A 26,550-nucleotide genomic window follows, 5' to 3' on the forward strand; every position below is an offset into this window, starting at 1 on the left:
TACTGTGGGTTAGAAGGCTTTTGTTTTTTCTTTTTTAAGATTTTATTTATTTTAGAGAGAGTGAGCGAGTGAGCAGGGAGAGGAATAGAGGAAGAGGGTGAGGGCAGACTTTCTGCTGAGCGGGGAGCTGATGTGGTGCTCGATCCCACAACCCTGAGATCACGCCCTGAGATCATGACCTGAGCTGAAACCAAGAGTTGGACACTCAACCCACTGAATCACCCAGGTTCCCTGAAAGGTGTTTTTTTTGTTTTTTTTTTTTTAAGATTTTATTTATTTGACAGAGAGAGAGAGAGATCACAAGTAGGCAGAGAGGCAGGCAGAGAGAGAAAGAGGAGGAAGCAGGCTCCCCGTGGAGCAGAGAGCCCGACGTGGGGCTCGATCCCAGGAGCCTGGGATCATGACCTGAGCCGAAGGCGGAGGCTTTAACCTACTGAGCCACCCAGGTGCCCTGAAGGTTTTTGCTTCGATTTTTAATTTTTTATTGCCCTCTCAGCTCTCCTAGAGCTGAACCTGCTGATTTTTAAAGTTCCAGTTGTTAAGCTCCTCTGATGGTAAGAACTCGTGAAATTCAGCCCTTCTGCTTTTCAAAGCCAAATATAACGGGGGTTTGTCTTCCCAGTCTTCCTGTGTGGGTTCCCTGTGCCTGGGATGCCTGGTGTGAGGGTCTGTTTTTCTCCCCTCGCAGCATTCAGTACCTGCAGCCTCGCTCCCTCCCATGGACAACCCTGCAGTTCCATTTAGCTCCCCACCATTTCTCTTTCCTTCCTGCCCTCCTCAGTGTGGCCTCTTCTCTACATTTCCCTGTGGAGAGTCTTTTCTGCCAGTCTTCAGGTAATTTTCTGGGTTATTTACACTGATGGGTGTTACCTAGTTGTATCTGTGGGATGAGGTGAGGGCCGGGTCCTCCTGCTCCGCCATCTTCCCTGGAAGTCTCTTTTGTTTAGTCCCTGTTTAGAAGTCTCTGTTTGTTTAGAAGTCTCTGTTTGTTTAGAAGTCTCTGTTTGTTTAGAAGTCTCTGTTTGTTTAGAAGTCTCTGTTTCAAATGGAGACGAGGCATTTAGTATATTCACAATTTTGTGCAACCACCACCCCCATCTAGTTCTGAAATATTTCTTCATTCCAGAAGAAAACTCCATACCCATTAAGCAGTTAGGCTCCTTCGCTACTCCCTGCCTTCCTGGTAATTACCATTTTGCATTCTGTTCCTGTGGATTTACCTGTTTTAAATATTTCATATATCTTGAGTCCTACAATATATGATGTTTTGTGCTTGGCTCTGTTCACTGAGCATAATCTTTTCAAGGTTGATCCGCATTGTAGCAATGTATCAATACCTCATTCCTTTTTATGGCTGAAGAATATTTCTTCGTGTGTGCATGCATCTGTGTGTGTGCATGTATGTGTACATAACCACATGTGTTCATCCATCCATTTATAGATGAATATTTGAACGTCTTAAATGTTGAGTTGTTCAGATGTTTTGGCTGTTGTGAATAGTGCTGCTACAAATAATCATGTACAGCGTTTGTTTGAATGCCTGTTTTCAGTTCTTGTGGGCATATACCTAGGAGTGGAATTACTGGGTCATGTGTAAATTTTGTGTTTCAACCTTCTGAGGGACAGTCAATTTGTTTTCCACAGAGACTGGACCATTTTTACCTTCCCACTAGCAATGCATGAGGGTTCCAATTTCTCCATATGCTCACAGTGATGGAAAGGTTTTTAAGTAGGAGCATGTGTTTTATTGAGAGCACTCTGGCTGCCAGGTAGAGACTAGATGGTAGGTGGGAAGGGCAGAAGCAGGGGGACCAGTTGCCCTGGTAAGTGATGATGGTGACTTGGACTGGCATGGTGAGAGAGAAGCAAACAGATGGGCGAGGTGTTCTTGAGGTGGAATCAAAAGGACTTGGTCTGTTGGTGAAGAAAGGAATCAAGAATGATTCTACGTCTGGCTAGGGAACCTGAGTGAATTGTATTGCCATTTACTGAGCTGGGATTGACTATGGGAGGTATGGCCTGGGGAGAAATTAAGACCTAAGTTTGGACAAGAGGCTGAAGATAATAGTGTGATTTGACCTTTATTTTATAGGGTGCTGCCCCTTGCTGTGAGGCAGGCCCAGTATCTGGCTCTTCTTCCCCTACCTGGTAGGGGAAGAATTCAGAACAATCTGAATTCTTTTGGTTCCAGAACAGACATTGGGCACAAGGCATAGAGTCTTTGCCTGATGCAGAGATCATAGTTGTGTTTCTCAGTATCCCTGTTGCATACTTTTCTGGGGCTCTTTGTATATATTGGTCTCCTGACTGCTTGGCTTAGCTTTCCTCCTCTGGCCACTTGGCATGTTCTGTAATTCCTAAGCTGGAACCCAGATCCTTTGGTAGCCTATTCATCGAATTGCCAGGTTCTCCTGTGCTCTTTTCCAACCAGCTTTTAGCATTTGGACTCTGCCCCTCATTGTTTAGGAGGAGGTTGGATTCTGTCCCCTGTGTGATTCTCATGTTGGGCTAAGGGGCAAAAAAGAAAGCACTTGGAGGGCACCTGGGTGGCTCAGTGGGTTAAGCCTCTGTCTTTGGCTCAGGTCATGATCTCAGGGTGCTGGGATCGAGCCCCGCATCGGGCTCTCTGCTCAGCCGGGAACCTGCTTCCCCCTGCTTCTCTCTTTTCCTGCCTGTCTGACTTCTTGTGATCTCTGTCAAATAAATAAATAAAATCTTGGGGGAAAAAAAAAAAGAAAGAAAGAAAGCACTTGGAATTGGAGAGGAAAGGAAAGAGGGGTAGAAAAGTCTTTTTTTTTTTTTTTTAAGATTTTATTTGTTTGACAGAGTGCACAAATAGGGGGAGCGGCAGGAAGAGGGAGTAAGGGAGAAACAGGCTCCTTGCTGAGTGGGGAGTCTGATGGGGCTCAAACCCAGGACCCTGGTATCCTGACATATGCTAAAGGTAGAAGCTTAACAGCTGAGCCACCCAGGTGCCCTGAAAAGTCTTAATCATTGTCAAGATTGTCCCGCAGTGCACAAGATAAATTAACCCTGGGTTTGTTGCCTCATCATTCATACTATTAATTTTTATGTCCCTAATAAGTAGTGCTTTTACTAGTCATAAACACAAGACGAAATTCCTGTTTCTATGAATTGAAGACAAAGGAGTCTTTTTTTTTTTTTTTGCATGAAAACAGGTTAATTATTAAAGAAGTGATTACAGAGTGCCAAAAATTGCTGGATTCTTGCTTTTGTTGCACTTGTTAATTCAAGATAATGTTGGTGAGATTCCGAAGAATAGTTGGCATGTTCAGAACACTATTCTACTTGGCTTTTTAATGATAAGGATGTCCTTGGCTCAATATTTCTTAGAGAAGTTTTAGAATGCTTTCATTCTGGAAAATTCTCTGGCATCAGGTATGCTGGGTTTAGTTTGCTGCCTGAAGATCGTTCTGTGAGGGGATGAAAGACAACTAATTATACTCAAATACATAAGCTGACTATAGGCATGGACTGAGCTAGCCAGTGCAGTCTATTCCCCTGCCCACAGTGCTTGCTTCAAGGAAGGAACAAGTCAGGTTAATGGGAGTCCCCGAGGTTATTTCTGGGTGATTGTTGTTTGAACTATTCCAGAAAGATATGGAGAGTGAAGCTCTCGGTACGTAGAGACCTCCATGTACAGCCAAAGTACACCCCACCTAGAAATAGTAGAGCCAAGAGATGGATTCTGGTATCATCATTTAGGCCCTGAATCAGGCCACTGCTGAAGCTAGTCTCATCCCGGGATGTTCATTGCTTATAATTTTATTGTTGTTGCATAAGCCAGTTCTTGCTGGGCTATCATTTGTAGCTGGAACACAGTTGATGTTCATCTAATCCCATCCCTTGACTCAAGGCTGACTTCGGGAGGCTAACTGATATGTCCAAGGCCACTCAGAGCCATGGAGTACAGGTGCAGGTAAGAGCAGGAGGCAGAAAACCAACCCTGAGGTAAATGCTGATTTACTCTGCTCTGTACTCTGGTAGTTGATTTGGCCACAGATCCAGGGAAATTTGGGGGTTAAGTAAAAACATGAATATACAACTTTGAGATTTGAGCCAAAATGAAAGAAGTTATTTTCCCATTTGGGTTATATACTTGATAAGCATGTTTATCAAGAATGGAACATCTAAGGGTGATGGAGAGTCTGAACTTATTTGCTCTCTCAGATATCTTCTCTTGTTCCACCCTCATCATTTACTGTTTTCCTGGTGACAAATTTAAATAAAAATCCCATTCGTTTACCTGTTTCTTAGGAAGCAGGTTCTTTTTGAAGTTTTCTCTGGTTTTAAGGTTAGATAGATAGGAAGAAGGAGGAAAATGAGAGTCAGGGTGGCAAAGAGTGAAAGGCTCTAGCATACAGAAGGTAATAGTGTGGATGAGTCAGGGATGTGTGGTAGGAGTCTTTCCAAAGAAGGGACTGAGGCATAGTCCAGAAAAGTATGAGAGTCCTCATGGGGATGGATAGATTATTTGCTTGCATATAACCAAGAGTGTCTCAGTTTTAGGACCTATGACTAAAGGGACAGTAGGCAATGAATCCACCTAGGAAAGAGTGGAGAGTTTGGTTGGAGCTGATAAGGCAGCCTGGAACAGACTGAGGCTGAGGCCCACTGGCCCCATTCGTATTCCTGTGAAGGTTGAAGTACAGAGTAGGCCTTAGTGCAAAAGGGAAATATTTATATTTCTCTCTTACCGATTTAAGTACTTCAACCTGGGCTTTGGTTAGAGGATTTGAGGTTATTCCTGGTGGCACATTCCACATACTTGTCATTTCTAAAATAAAGAAGAATTTTATGATATGAGTTGAAAAAAAAACAATGATCTCATTGGGTTGTTTTAGCCACAATCAACCGGCAGGATCTCTGGTCAGTGTACAGCTCTAGGAGAACTTGTTCCCATGCCCATTCAATGGACAGGTTTTAGACATAGACTCTCTTAATCTTCTGTGTGTGTGTGGGTAAGTTTGCAAGGATCAGAAATGACCCTAGAAATAACTGGAAACCTGGTGGGTATTCTCTGTACAGAGAATCAGTATTAAGAGACATGTAAGCATGTCTGCCTTCACTAACTTAAGAAGACTAAAAGACCCTACTATTTTGGTGTTATTTGCAATATTTTGAACCCCTCTAGAGTTCATCACAAGTATGTACAGGTGGTATTCTGTACCATCATCTCTGGATGGTTGTGAAGTTCATGATCTCAGTCTCAAGTGTCTCAGACTCCAGCATCTCTGTGACTAGGTGACCCAGGTCCATGTTTCCTTTAAGTGGTATGATGATGTTGGTCCTGAAGACCCCCTAGTGGGCAAGATTTCATTAGGACCTATAGAAGAGGCATTTAGATTTAATTTTCATGTTCTGGCATCTCAAGATTCTGAAGTCCCTATCTGAAAACAAGAAGTGATTTTCAGTCTGGATGGTGATTGATAGATACTGTGCTCAGTGCCATAGAACATTCTGTAGCGTGGTTTCACAGGCTTGTCCCTTATGACTCTTCTAAGTGTTTACATTACTAATTCCACATACCGTTAACGGCAGATAAAAATTTCTTCAGAACCACGGGCATTACATCTTGCACCTCATCCTCCTGGAAGAGATGGGAAGAGATTTTTTCGGTGTATCTTGGGTGCCTCTGACATGTGGGTTCAGTAGAAGTCTATTACTGAACAAGACTAGGTGGAGAGGTGGAACTCGGTCAATCCCTTGGGCCTCTTATGCCTTAGGGGTTTTGCAAAGCCTTTCAGTAGGTTTTGATGCCTTAGGTGGTTCTTTGAACCAATGTTTATTGGGTTCCTATTATGTTCCAGACAGTGCTGTAGTCATAGCGGTGCAGCATATTCTCAAGACAGATACTGAATTCAGTATTGGAAAGGCCTGGTTGTTGCTGAGCCTGCCTCCTCTGTATCCCCTTCTAGGATCTCCAAGATTTGCTTCTCTCTGCTGACATTCTACTTAACTTTCCCCTCTTCAAAAGGCCTATGATGCCGTGATGCCTACTTTTGATGTATCCTGTTTCCTCTGCCTGGTACCCACTTTGGCTACCAAAGTAGTAAACCGCTCCTCCTTCAAGACTAAGTTCAGACATCATCTCAGGGAACTCACTGCCTACCTCCTAGTTGGTGGTCTCTACTCTGTCATCTTCATGCTAAATCGACAGCTTTCTGCATAAATATTGTGTCTTCTGTCAGGTGGATAGTTATACAAAGTTAGGGACCATGCCTTCCACAGTCCTTCCCCTGTGCAGAGCCTGGCATGTCTACACAGCTGCCCAGCAGTAAAGATGAGATGAAGGATCACTGGGCTTGAGACACTCCCAGAGTCTGTCTCTCAACTGACTCCTCTTTATCTCAGGGCTCACACAAGAACAGCACCTGTAGTCACCCATAGCCATAAGGTTGTTCACTTCTGGGTGCCCAGTGTATATGCCTCTACAGTGTATGGCTACTAGACTCTTCAAGATTTACCTGATTCATTAATGATTTTAATTTGTCTCTGTCTTACCACTTAAACTTGAGAGTCACTCTTAGAGTCAGGGATCTCATCATTGTTGTATCCTAGAGCTGGGCACATAGTGGTGCTCACTAAACATTTGTTGAATAATGGCATGAACATGTGTAAGACCAAGTATCTTAAAGAGGGGTGTGGTTGGGGAACCTCCTGTGAATTTCCTGGAGCCCACTCGCTGGGCCCTACCCTCACTTTCCCCATTTCCCCACTTCCCAGGCTCTCATCTGGTGATCCATGTGCTCATTCCGTAGAACGTGGGTTGAGAACCACTGATGGGAAGGGTGAGACCATGGGAGGCTGGGTATATTTTTGAGCAGCGCCCATGAGCCCATGCAAGATTAGAATTTAGATTACCTTTTCATCCTTCCAATGGACCCTAGAACTTCCTTGTATATCAGAATTACCCAGGACACTAAAAAAGCGTGGATTTAGGACTTCCTGGGGTCACTGACTGAATGTGGGACTCCAATAATGGGCTTTAGGAACTCTCTGGAGAGGGCTTAGGTCTGGAACCTATAGTGCTATTCCACATTGCATGTGAGATCTAGTCTGTGTGACCTTTTCCTTCCAGAGTCCCTGTGTCACTGAGCATCTGGCCCTAAAGTAATTTCTCACATATAGATATTTTGGAAATTGAATCCACTTACAGCCTCAGGGGGTGTCACCGAGTGTTCAGAGCTGTCAGGAAACAGTACAAGGAAAAATTATTTTCACATAAAAAATATTAACCAATTCTAGAGTTTAGGTATTAAGTCACTTCTCAAAGCCACTTAAAAGATGTCAGATACAGAGGAGAAATGAATTTTAAGGTGAGTAAAGCTCCATTTTGATTTTCCTATAATTATGCATGTGATTTCAGTTGTGTTCATTTTTTTTTTTTTTTAAGATTTTATTTATTTATTTGACAGACAGAGACCACAAGTAGGCAGAGAGGCAGGCAGAGAGAGGGGGAAGCAGGTTCCCTGCTAAGCAGAGAGCCTGATGCAGGGCTCGATCCCAGGACCCTGGGATCACAGCCTGAGCCAAAGGTAGAGGCTTCAACCCACTGAGCCACCCAGGCGCCCTCAGTTGTGTTCTTGATAATTTGTTTCTACACTGACAAATGACAGGATTTTGTAGTTATAGACAGTACCTCTTAACCTTGATGTCTGCTATCAGTTTGTCTTTCAAAATCTTGCAGTCATGGGAGAGGATCAAGGTCTGCATTCAGATAAAACAAACGTGAGTTAAAAATAATATCTTGGGACGCCTGGGTGGCTCAGTTGGTTGAGCAGCTGCCTTCGGCTCAGTTCATGATCCCAGCGTCCTGGGATTGAGTCCCACGTCGGGCTCCTTGCTCAGCAGGGAGCCTGCTTCTCCCTCTGCCTCTGCCTGCCATTCTGTCTGCCTGTGCTTGCTCTCTCCCTCTCTCTCTCTCTGATAAATAAATAAAATCTTAAAAAAAAATAATATCTTGACCTGGCCAATCCGCAAACATATCCCATTGTGATATGACCAGCAAGATCATAGGGAAGGACCAGAGCGGAAACTACCTGGTCTCAGGAGACCACCTATTTATCTCTTCTGCCCTGGTGGCTGAGTCCACCAGCCTCCCTTGTCTTAGGGACACCCACACACTTGGGCCTGCAGGATTTGATACTTGCTCCCCTTACTATCCAGACCATTCTTCTTTCCATGTAACCTTCGTTCTTGTTAGTTCCTCCTCAGCTCAATCCTGATTGGTTACTCAGTACTTACCGTTTTCCCAGTAGCAAAACTCTCACCATCCTTTTCCACAGTGACCCAGTAGGTGGCTTGGATTTGGTTTCCTGACTGGAAGGAGTAGACTATTTTGGTGATGCTTGCAGCCAGGTTATTCATCTGTTGTAAAGAAGTCATCATTTAAAATACGGAGAGGAAGAAGGACTGCAGAATGTTGCCTAGTGAGATACTTGGGCATCACTCAGTTCATTTACTCAATATTTATTGGCCCTCTAGTACGAGTCGCTCACCTAGTGGGTCTAATTCCAGATATTTTCCTATAGGTCATTTCCTTTCTCAGAAGGACAGGAGGGCATTTAACATGTAAAATTTTGCTTTCTGTTACCCTTCAAGCAACTTAAAAAACCATTTCTTTCTGTGCTCTTGTGACAGACCGCTCTGTACTTGATCATGTTGGGACACTGTTAAGGAAACAACGTACATTGCTGAAACTGAGCCTGGCCCATAGAAAGTACTCAGTGATTATCATATCCTTGTTATTACTGCCTCTTTTCTCACTTTCGGGGCCAGAAGCAAATGACTACCTCCCATGTGGATAAACCCACTCCCTAGTTCATACTGTGGCTGTGGGTCAATGACTTCTCTCGCTTTGGTTCTCTGTATAATGGGGATAAGAACCCCAACCTCCTAGTACTATTGTGAGAATGCAAGGACATTCATTATGTAAAGAAGGCACCTGGCTTTGTCCTTAGCATAAAGCAGGCACTCAGAAAACCTTTGTTCTCCATGTCCCTGCTCTCTGCTCTCTGTCAGTGTTAACAAAGATCCATTTAGGGACGCCTGGGTGGCTCAGTTGGTTAAGCAGCTGCCTTAGGCTCAGGTCATGATCCTAGTGTCCTGGGATCGGAGCCTGCTTCTCCCTCTGCCTCTGCCTGCCACTCTGTCCGCCTGTGCTCGCTTGCTCTCTCTCCCTTTCTCTCTCTGACAAATAAATAAATAAAATCTTAAAAAAAAAAAAAAAGATCCATTTACATGATCATTAAGGGAAAATCTGCATCCCACAGCATTTCCTCATATTGATCTCTGGAGGAACCCACTTCCTTTTTACCTTCTCTCAGGGTTTGACAGACTAGGCTTACACAAAGAGGAGAATGGTGCCCGGGGCCATGTAGATGGTGCTTACCTTGACAGAGCTCTGCTTGGCACTTTGAGCAACAATTTCTTTGAGAAACTTAGAAGACAGGGTTAAGGAAATGTTGGCATTTTTAGGATCTGGTGGCAGGGGACCTCCAAGCACAGGGACTATACCACTGCTAAAGAGGGCTTTTGCCTAGAGAAAGAAAGGCAGAAAAATGCGTGTCATTATGTGTGACTAACAGTTCCAGCTGAGATTTCGAGGAGTGACGTGGCCCCCTGTGAGCACTGCAGTGGATGAGAATGAGGACAGCAGGAGGCCTGCCCAGCCTCCGTGTTAGGGGGCTGTGGGAACTTGTGGGGTTTGTGGAGACTGGAGAGTCGGAACCTCTTATAAAGGAGGAAGCACTGCTCTGATGTAGTCCAACTTGGGCCCCCCAGGCTTTTGGTTGTCTAAGAGAAGCCACAGAACCTCACTTTTCAGGTGAATTCCCCTATTTAAGGGTTCTTTAAGTAGCATATATTTCATGAGTTCAGGATGTCTCTGTTGTAAGCATAAAGAACACTTACACAGTAGGAGATAGAAAGACCTCGAGTGGAAATCCTGGAGCTTTTAACCTCGTACTTGAACAAGCCAGTAGCTGCGGGTGAGAAGAAAGAGAATATATAGAGTGACCCCTGCCACCCCTGGGCTCTTGGTGGCTCCGCCCTCCAGGTGGGGGATCAGTGTGGACAACTCTTGCTTTCTTGCTCCCAGGCAGAAAGCTGGTACCCTACTGGCTTTTCCACGTTTCTGGGAGGAGGCTTCAGGGAGGAAGACAACATAAGGGCTTGGCCCTATTCTTGTTGTGCCAAAACCTCAAGTGAGAGGAAAAGGCTTGTTGCCCAGGCCCCAGTTTCATCTACTCTGGGACTTGGGAAATGTTACCAGTTTCCTGCTTGGACTGTCTTGGCAGCCACTGTCCCACTATGTCCTCTCATTCCTGTCTCCCAGATATATTTGGGGACATTGGAGGGAATTTTTGCTTCTCAGCTTCCCTGGAGTGAGGACTGGGAATGCTCCTTGCTCCAACTCTATACACATGTGCACTTTGCAAACCACTTGGGTGGTAAGGTTAACAAAGAGACTTCTAAGGGTTTCTTTGCCCAGCTCTATCCTAGAGAATGAGTCACAGTGATTCAGAGAAGCCTGTAGGTTGCCACATTTTCTGCCACGAGGGTGCTGAGGTTGGAATGCTTGGAGGTACGTGGTATTGTAGCTCACAGCCCCATACTCTCTGCTCTGTCATCTGGTGGGATCCCAGAGGAGCCCTCCATTGACCCACGAGCCTCAGGGAGGTCTGGAATTTGTACTCACAGTTCTTGCATTCGTTGAAATCACTGAACTCAATGTCACACGATTCCGATTCTTGAAACTGTGAAATCACCACCAGTTAGCCTTGCCAAGGAAGTGCAGCAGGCCTTTTCTCCTTAGCCCAGCTCCTCTCTCCCTTCTCCCCGTCCTCCTTCCCTTCTTCCAGTCCTATTTCTTGGACTTCTCTTTGACAGAACTCATCCTCTCCCTCTCCCGGCCAGAGGCATTATCCTGTCCTGCTGCTGGGTCTTTGGGGCCAGAAGGGCTGACTGATTATCTCCTTCTTGAGTCTCTCCCAGCATCAGGCTACATCCAAGGAAAGGGCTCCTCCCTGTCTTTCTCCCAGTGACCTAGCCCTCTGAGGTGGTGCTCTCCTCTTTCTTAGGACTTACATTTTCTTCCACAGCGACTGTCAACAATTGAGAAATGATGTTGTCCAGAGGCAGAGGCACAGGGACAGCCCCTGACAAAGTACCTGTGAGCCTGGGAAAGATGTGGAGAACCATGTGACTCTTGCATTTCTAGATTTTGCCCAGACATTGGGAAAAAACGCATCTATGGATGAAACAGCTGCATGATGTCCTGCTTCCTAATTTGTAAAATCACCTGAATCCTTTTGTCTACAGTTTCAGTCATTAAGGAAGATGCAGCGATACGTGGGAAGACTGCCAATGCCTGACATCTGACCCAGCAATCCCATGCAGAGGGATTTATTCTTCAGATACCCATTGATAGTGAACAGACTTGTCTGGGACCTTACTAATTGGAGTTGGATATAAAAGCTAATAACTGAAAAATACAATGCTTCTTTAATAAAGGACTGTTAAATTGCGTGCCCTTCATAATGGAATGATAGGCCGTAAAAAATGAAGAAGCTATATATGGATGCAACAGATTCCAAGCTCTTTTTTTTAAGTGAAACAATCCAGAGTCCAGAAAGGTGTATAAAATATCTGCCCCTTTTAGTGTGTGTACACATACACGCAGCTGCACATATATAATATTGCTGAAAGCCAGCAGAAGAGACTAGATTCATTGGTTCTTTCCAAGAAGGATAATTAGCCAGTTGGCATCAATGGGAGGGAGGAAGACTTTTCACATGGCTTTCATATCTTTTGAATTTTGATCTAAGTAGATGTATTGCTTATGCAAAAGAACAAAATACAAAGAGTATGCCTAGCGTAGTACAGGCAGAGTGAGAGAAGACGGTTTTCAAACAGTGGGCTGTTCCCAAACAGAGACCCCTCTCTGAGCCTCCATTTACAGATCATTCAAACCATTGGATTGGCCAAATTCATCTCTAAGGGTGGCATTAGTGGGGACATTCTGGCACACACTGATCGAGAAAATGAGAAAAATGGTCTTACGTACGTATCCACTATCTGAAGAGACACTTTGTTGACCTTGATGTCCTTGTCCTGGACTTGGAGGTTGACACACTGGGTGTTGTTCGTGGAAAGACCAATTTTCAGGGTTACTTCCCCATGTACTTGAAATCCCAGTATGCTGACTACAGGTCCCGCTAGGCTGTGGAGAGCAAGATGCAGGTGAAACCAGACCTGGCTCCAGGATGTCCCTCAGGCCAACCAATAGGCATTTGTGGCGTCAGCCTCTTGTGTTTGTCTAGATTAATTGAGAGAGGGAAAGTTTGGTGCTTTCCAGTGAGGATGCCTCAAGGTTGGCCTTCCTCCACTACACAGGATTCAGAACTTGGCTCATGGGAGGTTGTTGGAACACAACCCAGATCCTCGCCAACGTGACTGGGGTTCTGTCGAAACCTGTGAGAAAACTCCAGGAGGTGGAGGGCAAGAGTCTTCCTGGGTCAATGCCCGGAATAAACATGGGGGGGATCTCTGGAGTGTTTTCACATCCTCCTTTAAGATAGATCTGATAAGTGTGGAAAATCCTTAACTTGCTCCTGTCATTTAAAGCTAAGAGATATTGTCACTTAAAGCTAAGAGATAATCATTGTTTTTCACTTGTCTCACTTGATTGCCTGCATGTAAATCACATCTCACATGTAGCCCGTGCCTTGCACAGGAATTTATATCCTGTTTGTAATCGGATCTTGTGGAAGGTATAAAAGAAGTGATCGTAAGAAATAAAGATGTCTGCTGATCATCAGTCGGTAGTCCCCCCATCACATGGGCTCGATCACCAGGATCCCCACCTCGCAAAGGTGACAGGAGGCATTCAGTAAACACTGAGAAAGTCACTCTCCTCACCAACCTTCAAGAAGTCTTCTTTTGTTGGTGGCCCCAGGCCTGCTTGTAACAAGATGCCCATTACAGGCTACACTTCTCTGCCCAGCATCCCCAGCTGTCTGTTGCGTAGGTGACAGCATAAGAAAAACCCACCATTTACCAGAGCCAGGTCTCATTAACGCCGGATGTTCTGGAGAAGACAAATTGTTCTCCTGATACTGCTAACTGTACTAGTTACAAATGTGGGTTCTGGAGACACAATGCCTAGGTTCAAACTGTCAGCTGCGTGACTTTGAGCAAGGTTTGTAACTGATTTTGGTAGTCTAAACTGGTTCCCTAGTCCAGAAACAGGACTGCTTTTCTGACGAGGTTGTCAGAAGGGTTCAGGGAGTTCAGAGTGCCTCAGCTGAGTGCCTGACTGGAGCTTACTCAGTTTTTAGTGCTGTGTGTTAGTCCAAGAAGCCTTCTCCCCAGTGTGGATTACCTTTCCCTCTCATGTCTTCTTGTGTGCCTTGGGCTTGCACTGTTAACCTGTTTCTCCCCACATGCTGATGCTCGATGAGGCCAGGGACCACCATTAGTGCTCCTTATGTTCCCAGCACGACATCTGGTAGGGAGCTGTGTATTCAGTACCCACTAGGTGGATGAGTCCTCTCTGTCCCCCATTACTGCCTCAGACTGTGGTGTTTGTGGAGTGCGCTGATTCTTCTCAGAGATTCCAGATTATTTGGAGTCATAATACCAGTGTACGTGTCATTCTCTGAGGTTTCTCTCTTCATTGCCCACATGTAAAATTGTGCAGATTTCACATGGAAATCTGGATTTCTGGCTGTGCTTACACTATTTGAGGATGGGGCTCCATGGGGTCATTCTCCTGCTTTGGTCCTCTGCGGCAGAGCAGAGAGACAGCTGTGCCTGGTGTCCAATTTATCCCATCCTCAAGCATCCTACCTTATTCTATGTTGTCTCTGCCTGACCCTTGGACCCTGGATCTTAAGTCTCTAGTCTGTGCTGTCCCAGTTGATTGCTTTGAAAATATACTCACCCTTTTCCACCTATGATGGCAGTAGTTGTGGCTTGGACAAGGATCCCACCACCTGTCATGGTTGATGTCATGTTTTCCACAGTCACGGCTTGAACATTTAATCTGCAAAGTGACAATATCATGGGTCAGTCCTGGCTCCAGAAATCAGCCTGGGCAGCAGGAGAAATACCCTCGAAGCAGCCAGTTAACAACTTACCAACCCATCCATCTCTGGGACTCCCTAGCCCTCTTCCCCACGCTGAGACAAGTGAAAAACAATGATTATCTCTTAGCTTTAAATGACAATATCTCTTAGCTTTAAATGACAGGAGCAAGTTAAGGATTCTCCACACTTATCAGATCTATCTTAAAGGAGGATGTGAAAACACTCCAGAGATCCTCTCATGTTTATTCCGGGCATTGACCCAGGAAGATTCTTGCCCTCCACCTCCTGGAACATATTTCCTAATGAAAGGGCACCCTTTTAGCATAGAACTAGAATGTTGCTTCATGAAAATGTGGTTGTCCCTTTCCATGAGGTTGCTGGAGGTTGAACTTCAGTGTCCCCAAACAGCAGCTTTCTTCTTGTGCCAGACCTTAGGATTAAGGAATCACTTACCCTATCAAGAGGTCTTCTATGTTAATACTTCCCAGCATGCCTGTGACTGCATCTCCAATGCCTGCTGGCACTGCGCTGTTCAGCATGTCCTGGGTGGATTCTGTGAGCTTGCCGGCTTGTTCACCCACATCATTCAGGGGCAGGGGGAGATTTGCAACACCAAGGGTGTCGACGAGTCCTTTTGCAGGATTCTTCTCTGCACCAGTGGGTAGTAGGCTGCCCAGATCCCCTGCGATACTGAGGGTGTCAGTGACTTTTGAGAGTGATGGCAGTGGGAGCTGAGAGGTCAGGCCACCACTTCCTTTGCCCAGGATGCCACCAAGAGCATCACCTCCAGGTAAGTTGAGGGCTGAAGTGATGTCTAATATAGACAGTAGGTCGGAGTTAGTCACCGTGGATAGCACTTTTCCAATTGTACCAGACAGAAGTACCTTCTCACACATCAGCTTCTTCTGGATCTTTGGGGGCAAGGTGGTGTTCATATCTGAAAACAGGTCAAGAGACATGATCCTGCTGTTGGCTGTGCAACTGATTCAGCCAGAGGAAACTTCCCAGCTGGAAAACCAGCACCTCTGAATTGTGAGGCCCATAGGTCCTGTATGTCATGCCTTCTGGATATATCCATCCCTGCCCCTGCCCCCTACAGGACAGCCTGCCGTTGCAGAGATAACCTGTCTTCTGTCAAGAGTTAACATTTATTAGCACCTACCTGAGGCCAACCTGGTGTTGAGTATTTTACTCTAAAGCAGGCTGGGCATGGCATGGAAGGACTTAGTTTAGCTTTCGAGCCCAACAGCCCTGGGTTTATAAGGTCTAGACTCTGTTCCTATAAGTCCAAATGGCCCAAGGCAGGGTCTTCTCTTTCCTGGGCCCCAGTCTCTGCACCTGTCCAGGAATGCATGACAGAGCCTGCAGCATGGGTCGCTGAGGACAGGAGTAAGGAGTTAGGCCGATTTTAAGTGCAGAATAGGGTTGAGGTGGCTAGTGCAGAGGTGGTGGTGCCGATAGATCAGGACTCTTATGTCTCCATCTGTGTGATTCTGTGCAAGTCTCTTCTCCAGGCCTCCTTTACCCCTCGTGGGTCATTGGGAGGTCTTAGCACCTTTGACAAGTTGCCCACACTAAGAGGACATCTGCATCAGTGCTGATCCTTCTGCAGCATTGTTATCATTAGGGTGGAGGAGGTGCTCACCATGTCTTTGTGTCTACGCTGGAGGTAAGCAGGGCAGGGGGATGTGGACTCCCAGAAGATGGTGGGGAAGGAGAGAGGGTCAAGAGCCAGCTTGGAGAGCCGGGAAGTCATGGGGGTCCTACCCAATCACACTGTTCTCAGTGGCCTGAGGAAGAAACTCAGAAGGGGAGCTGTTGCATCCGGGTGGTGGTCAACCTTACCTACCTCAGCAAACAAGTTAATTGGACCGAAGGAAAACAGAGTAGCAGGAAGAAGTTCACAAGTACCAGCCCTGTTGAGCTGATGAGCCTTGGCTTTTGGGAGCCTTGCTGCTGCCTTCCATGCGTGGGGCTCCACACTCTGCAGAGCACTTGCCTGTGGAGGGTGATGAGGATGTGCAGAGAATTTCCCACGAACACCACAAGACCCGCACAAGGGTGTTCAGGTCAGCGTTGTTTGGAGTAGCGGAGAATTACACAAAATGGAAATTGAATAGATGCACATTATCGAAGATTCATCTAGAATACCATGGTGAAAGTGAATGGAAAGTCTTGCTCATTAAACACAGATGAATGACCTCAGAAACAAGATTGAGACATTGCAAGCAGGTTACCTTTCGGGAAACTTTATAACATGTGCTGCAGTTTTTAATATTAAGAAGAAATAGCCACATACCACAACATATAGAGAAATGGCAAGGGAAAAATAATCAGGCCAGAGGTCTTCTCCAGGGGTGAGAGGAGAAGGGGAGAGAGGGAGGGAGGCCACCCTGCAGCCCTGCAGGAGCCCTGGGGACTTCAGCCCTATGGCTGGGTTTTATTCCTTAATCTCAGTTGTGTCTACAAGAGTATTTGTTGTATGTATCGTTAATGGTTTTTGATGTCTGACAATGAAATTAACAACCAGCACCACCAATTGGTGCTGGTGTTGGGTATACAACTATTATTTTTTAATTTTTATTTTTTAAGATTTATGTATTTGATATATATTATATATAATAATATATATAATAAGATATATATTATTTGAGAGAGAGAGAGGGTACGAGGAGGGGGAGGGGCAGATGGAGAGGGAGGAGAATCTGAAGCAGACTCTGCACTGAGCAAGGAGCTGACAGGGGACTCGATCTCACAACTCTGAGATCATGACCTGAGCTGAAATTAAGAGTTGGACGCTTAACCGACTGAGCCGCCCAGGTGCCCCCACAACTGTTATTTTTACCGCTGTTGAAACTTTTCTATATATTTCAAGGATTTTGTCATAAGGCAGGATGAGAGTAGACAGAGAGGAGGAAATGTTCCTGAAGAGGCAAACCAGTGGATGTGTGAGCTTTGGGGCTGGGCACTGTGATCATTAGGCAGGCACTGATTCCCTTACGTCACCCTGTCCTGACATCCTGGAAGGCTGGCTGCAGAGGCCAGAGCTGCAAAAGGCCATCGTGGGCTCTCCTCCTGGCCTTCATTTGCTGATGAGTCCTACTCCTTTCTTGGTCTCCAAAAAGAGTCACTTCTTTGCCAAGCCTTGGAATTCCTGAGCTCCTCTGTTCTCTGACCCTAGGAGATTGCTGGAGGACAGAATGCCACATCTTTGAGGGGGAGACTGAGACTTAGCAAGGGTGTGAGAGGGGAGCTTGGAGACAGCATATCTGGTCAGCGGGTTTGGTAGTGGACCTGAATTTCCCATTTCCTGCCTCCTTGTCAACCAGGTTGGTGTTCTAAGCACCTGTGGGTATTGGGGATGAGCTGTAGAGCACAGCCCTGAGCAGCTGTGGGAGCTCCTGGCAGTGTCCAGGCGATAAAGGTCCCATAAAAGGCAGGTAACCAGACATTTGGCAGGATCCAAGAGTTCTCTTCTCCAGGGTTGCTTCGAGCAGTCCTTCCCCATGACTACAGACAAGCACTTCAAAATCAACTTGGAGCTTATTAGAAAACCAGGTTTTCAGGTCCACTGCAGTACCGTTATACCACAGTGTCTGGAAGTGGAGCCCAGGCAGCTATTTTGTTAACGAGCTCCCAAGGCGATACTGATGCATTCTCCTTATTGAAGGTATAATTAGCTTTTGGGCTTAGAAATGAGAAGTTTGTGCGAGGGGGTGGAAGATCAAAGATATATAGGTGAAACAATTTTTACTTACATTCTTCAAGTTTGCTTTGGGACAGTAAGTACTTGGCCACGGGTAGACACCTGCCTCCTGGGGTCCTAGCTTGACGTTTTCTGAATGGAGGGGTTCTCTGGGGACTACTGAGCCGTCTTCCAGTTAGATCGAGAGGGGCTTTTCTGAAAGCCTCAGTGGCTAATTGATTGACAGGAAGATTTCCCAGCAGTAAAGATGAAGTCTGCAGGTCAAGTGCTCCTGCCTGGACGGTCATCGTGATGACCAGGGCCCAGAGGGTCAGCATCTTGGCAACTGATACCTGTAAGAGAGAGCTTTGTCAGACACCACACTTCAGGGGACCATAGGGGTGCCAGTTTTTTTGTATTGGATACACACATGCAAGGGTCCCAGCTCTTGCAGAAAGGTGCCACTCACATTATTGATATTCTGTCTGTATATTGTATTCATTGGAAAATGTTCCATCACATGGCAGTCAAAGTCTTGTTTTTTCTACTTTTTCAGCTTGGCATCAAGATGTCTACAGCTGGTGGCAACCTTTGAGCACAGACCAAACCTTGCCAACAGCCTTACCTCTAGGGTCCACATCCTCCTGCCAGTGTTCCTTTTTCAAATATTCTTGGAGCCTTCTGACATATCAACTGGGGAATTCAAGAATTTTGAATCGTCCAGCCACAAAAGGTGTCACTCCAGTGGTGGTCAAAGTCTCTCCCAGCTTCTGGTCAACTAGTATATAGCACTGCCCTTGTTGGTATGAGCTTTCTATGTGTCAGCCCCTTTGCAGAGAATAAATGGACATCAGTTGGTCTAAACTGTCTACACAACCCTGAGAAGGAGGGTATATCCTCATTTTACCAAGGGTGAATCTTGTGGTACAGAGCAGGTAATGTTCTCACCTGAGCCCACTGGCCAGACTCCAGCTGGTAGTTTTGCTCAATCAGGACTAAATCACCCAATCAATCATTTCCAGGCTTGGCACCATCTACCCCTTTGGTCATTGGGCTGTCCTGACATTTCATCTCAGGGTGCAGAGGCTAGAGCTACCTTTATGTCAGCATGACCATGTCAGGCCTTCTTTCATCTTTTTTTTTTTTTTAAAAGATTTTATTTATTTATTTGACAGAGAGAAATCACAAGTAGATGGAGAGGCAGGCAGAGAGAGAGAGAGGGTAGCAGGCTCCCTGCTGAGCAGAGAGCCCGATGCGGGGCTCGATCCCAGGACCCTGAGATCATGACCTGAGCCGAAGGCAGCGGCTTAACCCACTGAGCCACCCAGGCGCCCCTTCTTTCATCTTTTTAAAGCCTATTCCTGTGTTCTCGGAGAGCACAGGCATGATCTGATGGTGGCATTGGACCGACCTCACTGTTGTGTTGGCTGGCACAAAGGAGGCTCCTCTGGATGTGGATTGATGACGGAGTTAACCCATTTACCCACTTCCTGTCGCTTCTTCTATTGCAGGGAACTGGATGGGCCTGTTAACCACAGAGCATGTGGCTTCTTTTTATTTTGGCCAGGGATGAGCAGCCATAGCTGCTGTGGATGTGTGAACTTGTAAGACTTGACTTTCCCTCTCTTTATTGGGATGTGTCCGTACATATCTACTTATGGAGTACTGGTCAGTGTAGGTACTGATCAGTGTGCTAAGCCCTTGGTCCCCAACATCTTATGTAATCCTCACAGCAAATCCAGGAGCTAGATAATACTTACTACCCCATTTCCAGCTGAGGAGACTTAGCCTCAGCAAGAAGACAGAAAGCTGGGTCTATGCAGCAGAAAATCCCTGTCTGACTCTGAGCTCAGGTGTGTGACTCAAGGGTAGCTTCTCTCCTCTGGCCATCAGATTCCTCCCTTACAGTGATTCTCTCAAGGCTTCCTCTCAGGTTAAGGTACTAGGGAGATTTGTGTCTTAGGGTTTTTTCCCTCAGCAAAACCAGTAGACTCTGGAGTTCCTGTCTGCTTGCATTTTCTTACCTTGTCAGGTTTAATAAGGTCAGGCTCAACAGGGTGCCTGGGTGGCTCAGCCAGTTAAGTGTCTGCCTTCTGTTCAGGTCATGATCTCATGGTCTTCAGTGGGGAGCCTGCTTCTCCCTCTCCCTCTGACCTTCCCCCCTGCTGGTGCTCTCTTTCTCTCTCTCAAATAAATGAGTGAATAAAATCTAAAAAAAAAAAAAAAGCTCAGGCTCATTGACCTGTGCCCTTGCCATGCATAGACATTGCCCAAATCAAACTGCCCGCCATTTACCAAGACCGAGAAGAACCGCTATTGCCCAAATGATGGGAAAGACATAATGGGAAGACAGTGACATCTTTCACATTGAATTTGTTAGACTTTAGGAGAAAGCTCATTACGTTGTCATTATTTTTCTCATTTTACCTTCATCTGTGAGAAATTGGAATTTGCTGTCTAAGGCAACATGTAGGTGTCCTGTGATGGAGAAATAATAAAATTCTCTGCCTGTGACTGAATTTGTGGCACGATTGTAAAGACATTGTTTTGAATGGAATCTTCAAGAATCCCAGGAAAGATCCCCCATTAAAAAAAAAAAAGATTTTATTTTAATTAATTTTTGAAAAAAGCTTATTTAAGTAATCTCTACACCCAATGGGGGGTTCGAACTCACGATCCTGAGATCAAGAGTCACATGCTCTACCGACTGAGCCAGCCAGGTGCCCCAAAAGATGCCCCATTTTTAAAAGCAGTTGCCTACCAGGCAATTGTTAACATCTACCATGCTAGGCAGAGTGCTGTGCATTTCAGTAGGGAAGGGGCTTTGCTAAGGAGATGATCAACACAAAACCCTAGGTATCGATCCTCTGCTAAGCTGCTCTATACTTGTTCCAGCCTCAGAGTTTTGACCTTTACTTTCGTGAATTTTCATTTAGCAAGTTCTTACCTTAGCCAGTGTCGATGGGTCTCTGTTGATAGGCGGACGTTTCTGGAAGGTGTCTCTCCTCCTTCTCTTGCCTGTGAACTGTCAGAAGCAAAGCTGCATCTCATTTTATAGTCCCGTGTCTCTCGCAGAAGTTGTCAGAGATAAAGGGGCATGATCCAAATGTGCTGATAAGGGTGGCGTGATACAGGCTGACTGCCAAGATCAGCACCTGCTAATGGCTGCGACATTTGCCGGTGTCTTTCTCAGGGGTGTTCAGGTTGCTTGGAACAGGCCAGGTATCTGTCCTTTCCTTATGTTAAACCTTTCCTTATGTTAAACCTGTTATCTTCCAGCTGGGGGGGGAGTGTTGGGTGCATGGCAGAGCGGAAGGCCGAGTAAGGGTGCCAAGTGCCAGCCCAGTGGGACACCTGTTCTGCTGTCGGGACCGTGCCCTCGCTGTGGTCAGCACTCAGCGGTGACCAGTGCTAGGGTGGGGATGTGAGGGACAGAGTGTTTAGAGACAGCCTTCCTGTCAAGTGACTTTTTTATATCGGATGTATGAGATAAGAAGGAAGCTCTGGATGCAGGATGGGAACATACACAGTGTCTGCAACCGCTGAGAATATGCGTGCTGCCTGGGGAATTTGAAGCATAGGAGTTCTAGAATTTGCTCAGCCCTCTTTCCTTTCCCTAATTGCACTTGGGATAAAACTTGAACAGAGTCTGTAGCCTCGTGTGGTGCTCATTTGTACTCAAGAATTTTAGTTTTTTTCTCCTCTGTTACCTCATTTAATGACTCCTTAAACTCTAGTTTAAGGAGTTTAAACTCTGGCTCCTCCTCCATTTTAGAGAAGCGCCTAGTCACCTGTTAGGTTCCTACCGCTTGAAATTTTGTGATTTTGTACATCCTGTATGATCAGTGCAAGAGTCTGGGAGAGAGAGAGCGATGATGTTGACTAAGGGGTTGGTTAATGCCTGCTCCTGCCCACCTGAGGCTGGGGAGTTAGCCCGGATCCCTGCCCTCAAGCAGGCTCCACGTGTTTGGTGCAGGGCTCGCTTCAGCCCCATGGGGGTTCTCATGCTGTGAACCTCAACGATAGCTCCATTTGCCAAATGTCCCATTTTGGGTTTTGCTGAAACGTCGGATGCATAAAACGAATGACATTTGACCTTTTCTCAAAGGGCAGAACCTAGAGTTTTATAGATGATGATAAGTAGAAGACAAAACCCAACTGTCTTGGTGTTATTTTTCTTGGACATCTGAAGGAAATGGAGTCATCTTTTAGGCATCATTTGTGACAGCAGTTGGTGGATGTGGCCTTTGAATTTGGTACCTCCAAGTGGTTCTCTGGACCCAAAGAATGAATCCAACTTCAGATGCTGGGAAAGGGCACATCCCGGATGTAGCCTCTAGTGGCCCTTGAGACCTCCAAGTTCTTTGTCTTTCTCTCCTTTAGATTTAGGAGGTGGGGCAGCCATTGAATTCTGCTAATCCAGGATTTATGGGAAGGCGTTTCACTCAGGGTGGCTTATCACACTGGGTAAAAGGACCTGCTTGTTCCCAAGCCCTAAGTGATTTCACCTGCTGACTCTTGAAAGAGAGGACCCTTTCAGGGCTGGCCAAGGCTTGGTTGAGATCACAGGTGCCGATGATAAGGCAGGTACAAATTCTTAATGGCCTCTGTGAGAAGATGTCTCAATAGGGCTGGCTGAGCTCTGTGTGTCCTACTGACAGCCATCAGGATTTTGACCTTTCATAGGTGTTTCTTTAGTGACATAGACACATATTGTGTACACATTTATATGCCTGTCTATGTCTTTCTAGCCCTGGAACTCAGCGGTCATGTCCAGCATTCCTGCCTCAGTTTCCTTCTCTGGTGTAATCAATCGCAGATCTTGGCCAGTAGCAGGAACTCAGAGGGGCCTCCATCAGGGACCTTGTGTCCCTGCACACTCTTATGTTGCTTGTAAAATTTGGGTCAATTTTCATTTCTTAGGATCTCTCATGGGATTTTCAGTGGGCTTTATGAGTTCTCAAAGGCAAAGAATATAGGTTTTAGGAGGAGGCGAACTTTCTGCATATAAGCTTTGTGGCCAGACAGACCTGGGTGTGAATCTTGGTTCACTTGGCTGCTGGTGTGTGCTCTTGGGCATGATCCAACGTTTTTGTGTCTTAGTTTCTTCATCTGTAAAGTAGGGATGACGCTGTCCTTATATGGGATTGTCACAAGGGTTAAGCGAGATGAAATATGTAACAAGATTAGCACCACGGTTAGCATATGTGAGTATTCTGTAATTTACTATCATCATCACCATCATCATTGTTTACTATTGTGTTGGCCATTTTCAGTTTTTTTCACCCACCTTTCTCTCAGATTTTATACCATTTCCCTAGATGTTCCCTAGATTTTGGCAACTACTCAAACCTTATTTGTAACAAAAAAATATGGATTTTAAAAAGTGTTTCTTTTTTTTTTTTAAAGATTTTATTTATTTACTAGAGAGACAGAGATCACAAGTAGGCAGAGAAGCAGGCAGAGAGAGAGGAGGAAGCAGGCTCCCTGCTGAGCAGAGAGCCCGATGTGGGGCTGGATCCCAGGACCCTGGGATTATGACCTGAGCTGAAGGCAGAGGCTTTAACCCACTGAGCGACCCAGGCACCCCTAAAAATTGTTTCTTTACCAAAGAAATGGATATTTTACTGTGCTTTTATCAAAATGAAGGCAGGTTGGGATGCCTGGGTGGCTCAGTCAGTTAAGCGTCTGCCATTGGCTCGGGTCATGATCCTAGGTTCCTGGGATCAAGTCTCGCACCAGGCTCCTTTCTCAGCAGGGAAGCCTGCTTCTCCCTCTGTCTGCCACTCCCCCTGCTTGTGCTCTCTTTCTCTGACAAATAAATAAAATCTTAAAAAAAAATGAAGGCAGGTATAGAAATGTTTTAATGTCACTGAGTTTTCATTGTTAATAGAAGGATAGAGTTTTCTTGGTACATTCAGCTGCAACTGTACTGGTGAATATACCTTCTCACAAATGCATGAGAGGTTTTAAAAGGCTAAATGTTTACTTCTAGGATGCGTTTGCAAGTGTCTGTGTCTTGGCTTTGTTTTTTTTTTCCTACCCAGTTGCCCCACAGATGTCAATGTCCATTGTCAGGCCTGTGGTCTTGACTTTGTAGGCCAGAGGTGAGTGTGACTGTGCCAAGAGGAGCTTTTCATTACTCCCAGAGGGGCAAGGAGCTGGTGGGCATTGTCTCTGCTGCTCTCCCTCTGAGCACCTGCTACGACTTTGCCATCACTGGTTACCCATTGCTGCTAATGGTCATCCTGTTCTGAAAGTGCAGTAAGTTGGCTCCATATATAGCTGCGGGGGTCACTTGGGTGGCATTTGCCTGTGGTTTCAGCCAGCTTGGGGTTTACGTTATGTGGAACTAGCTTTGCCTGAGAAGGAGAGAAGGGTCATGCACAATCAACTTGAATCCTAAGGCTGTGGCCACAACCACCAAACCCTAATGAGCACTCAGAAAACGCTTTCCACCCTGACGCCAATCCATTGTTACCATCCTCATCCACGGCGGCATCACCGTCATCACCCATGTCCCCATTTAGAGATGAAGAAACCGTGGCTCAGACGAGTTAGGTGACATCTCCACGGAAGAGGCAGGATGGGCATTCAAGCCCAAGATGTGCCTGAAACCAAAGCTTGTGAACACGCCATTTGTCTTCTTGTTCTACTAGTCCGTGAGCTTCTCGACGGCTAGGGCGTGTCTTACTTCTCTTGTCTATTCCTGTCTCTACTTAACATGTAGCAAATGTTGAATAAATGAGTGAATGAACAAATGAATGGGCCAACTTCTCAGTTTCTCTGTCTGTCAGATTGGCTAATGTTTCTTTGCCTTCTGTTATGTGATGGTTATGGGAATCAGACAGTGGCTCTGAGCGTTTAAAGTGGGGCAGGGAGTTCCCTCCGTCTTCACCTGTTCTTTCTCCTGTCTTGACTCTTTTTCAGAATGGCATTGGGCAGGGATATGGGCCCCCTGGAGTGGTCAGTTTGGATGGCTCTGGACAAATCCTCTGACTTCTCATGATTAAATAAAGACGTTGGATTTTCTCCCAAAGCTCTATGGGTCTGTTGCTTTGAAGCTCTGGTTCAGTATTTTCTCTCTTAAAAATATATGACATAACTCAGAGGTGCCTGGCTGGCTCAGTCGGTTAAGCATCTGACTCTTGATTTCAGCTCCGGTCATGATCTCAGGGTCATGGGATTGAGCCCCATGTCAGGCTTTGTGCTCAGCACAGAGTCTGCTTGGGATTCTCTCTCTCCCTCTGTCCGGCCCCTGCTCCTTGTCTCTCTAAATAAATAAAATCTTAAAAAAAAATATATATATATAAGTACATATATATTTATATATATAAATATATATAATATACCAAATTATGTGATATATATATATATACGTGTATATATACACACATAATTTGGTATATTACATATATATAAATATATATGTATTTATATATATTTTTAAAATATATATATATATATATATCACATAATTTGGTACACATAACTCTCTCTCTCTCTCTCTTTCTGTCACTAATTACTCATCAATAATTCACCATTGTGCACAGAGTACTTTTGGCTTTTTGGCCCTGGCCTGTGAGGCTTTTTCTGGTGACTCCTGTCTGCCCCTCTAATCTCATTCTCCAACACTTTTTGCTAATCTCTTTAGCCGCTCTGGCTTTCTTTTCAGTTTCTTGGATATACCTACCTTGTTCCTGTGTCAGGACCTTTTCACATTCTGGTCCCATTGCCTTGATCCCTTTCCTTCACATTTTGCCTAACTTACTCATCCGGCAGGTCTCAGCTTATGTATGGCATCTGAGAGGGCTTCCCTGGCACCCTGTTGAAATGGGGCTGCCCTTGCATTGTTATCTCTCTCAGTACCTCTACAGTTTTCCTTCTTAGCCATCATTGGAATTTGTAGTCATGTGTCTGTCTATTGGCTGAGCTGTTGAATGTCGTCTCCCTCATGAGCTTCATGAGGCAGAAGCCATTCTTGCTCTGTCTTGCTTACGTGGCACAGAGTAGGTGTTTGATATCCTATTTATTGAATAAATTGAGCATTGTTTTCCTGTAATGATAAAAATCAGTTATGTTCACCATAAAATGTTTGAAAAAGATATTAAGAAGAAAATCACGTGCAATCCTACCAACTCAAGCCATCTGACAATCACAACCAACCTTTTGAATTAATTTCCTTTATACATATTCAAATCTGGGATCTTATTCTAGATCATTTTGGATCCTGGTTTTCTGTGAGCATTTTCTTTTGACACCAAATGCTCTTTGAAAGCATGACGTGAGGGGCGCCTGGTTGGTGCAGTCAGTTAAGTGTCTGATTCTTGGTTTCTGCTTAGGTCCTGATCTCAGGGTTGTGAGATCGAGCCCCATGTTGGGCTCTGTGCTCTGCACAGGGTCTGCTTGAGACTCACTTTACCTCTCCCCTGTCTCTCCCTACCGCACTCACTCTTGCTCTTTCTCTCTCTCAAATGAATAAATCCTAAAATAAATAAATAAAAGCATGACTCTAATGGCTATGCAATATTCCTTACTAAGAATTTTTCATAAAAAAACCCTCTGTTGTTGGACATGTAGCTTGTTCCCACATTTTCTTTTCTTTTCTTTTTTTTTTTAAAGGTTTTATTTATTTATTTGACAGACAGAGATCACAAGCAGGCAGAGAGGCAGGCAGAGAGAGAGGAAGAGAAGCAGGCTCCCTGCTGAGCAGAGAGCCCGATGCGGGGCCTGATCCCAGGACCCTGACAT

At 45.4% G+C, this 26,550-nt stretch overlaps 1 protein-coding gene and 1 long non-coding RNA gene across 2 annotated transcripts; both read right to left on the minus strand.

Moving 5' to 3' along the window:
* Window positions 1-3,205: 3,205 nt before the first annotated feature.
* LOC122915365 (vomeromodulin-like) lies at window positions 3,206-14,653 on the minus strand. The gene is made up of 13 exons (XM_044262183.1): window positions 14,568-14,653; window positions 13,970-14,071; window positions 12,092-12,247; window positions 11,113-11,203; window positions 10,724-10,781; window positions 9,937-10,007; window positions 9,416-9,562; window positions 8,269-8,391; window positions 7,664-7,731; window positions 7,179-7,209; window positions 5,551-5,611; window positions 4,719-4,798; window positions 3,206-3,434 (listed from the first exon to the last, which is right to left on the minus strand). The coding sequence occupies exons 1-13, from the start codon at window positions 14,651-14,653 to the stop codon at window positions 3,411-3,413; spliced, it is 1,098 nt and encodes a 365-aa protein (XP_044118118.1). The 3' UTR covers window positions 3,206-3,410.
* A 129-nt stretch (window positions 14,654-14,782) lies between these two features.
* Window positions 14,783-21,175, minus strand: LOC122915582. Its single transcript, XR_006386069.1, has 3 exons — window positions 20,747-21,175; window positions 17,873-18,152; window positions 14,783-15,051 (listed from the first exon to the last, which is right to left on the minus strand). It is a non-coding gene; the product is annotated as an uncharacterized LOC122915582 (long non-coding RNA).
* Between the last annotated feature and the right edge of the window lie 5,375 nt (window positions 21,176-26,550).

This window comes from Neovison vison, chromosome 8, assembly GCF_020171115.1.
Source record: "Neovison vison isolate M4711 chromosome 8, ASM_NN_V1, whole genome shotgun sequence".
Taxonomy (NCBI): Eukaryota; Metazoa; Chordata; class Mammalia; order Carnivora; family Mustelidae; genus Neogale; species Neogale vison.

Coding starts and splice junctions, on each gene's coding strand:
- LOC122915365 (XM_044262183.1), bottom strand. CDS start 14,653: ATGCTGAACAGCGCAGTGCCAGCAGGCATTGGAGATGCAGTCACAGGC. Junction 11,204..12,091: donor TCTCTTCAGATAGTGGATAC/GTACGTAAGACC, acceptor CATCTTTCCCAG/GCTCACAGGTACTTTGTCAG. Junction 8,392..9,415: donor CCAAGCAGAGCTCTGTCAAG/GTAAGCACCATC, acceptor TCTTTACAACAG/ATGAATAACCTGGCTGCAAG.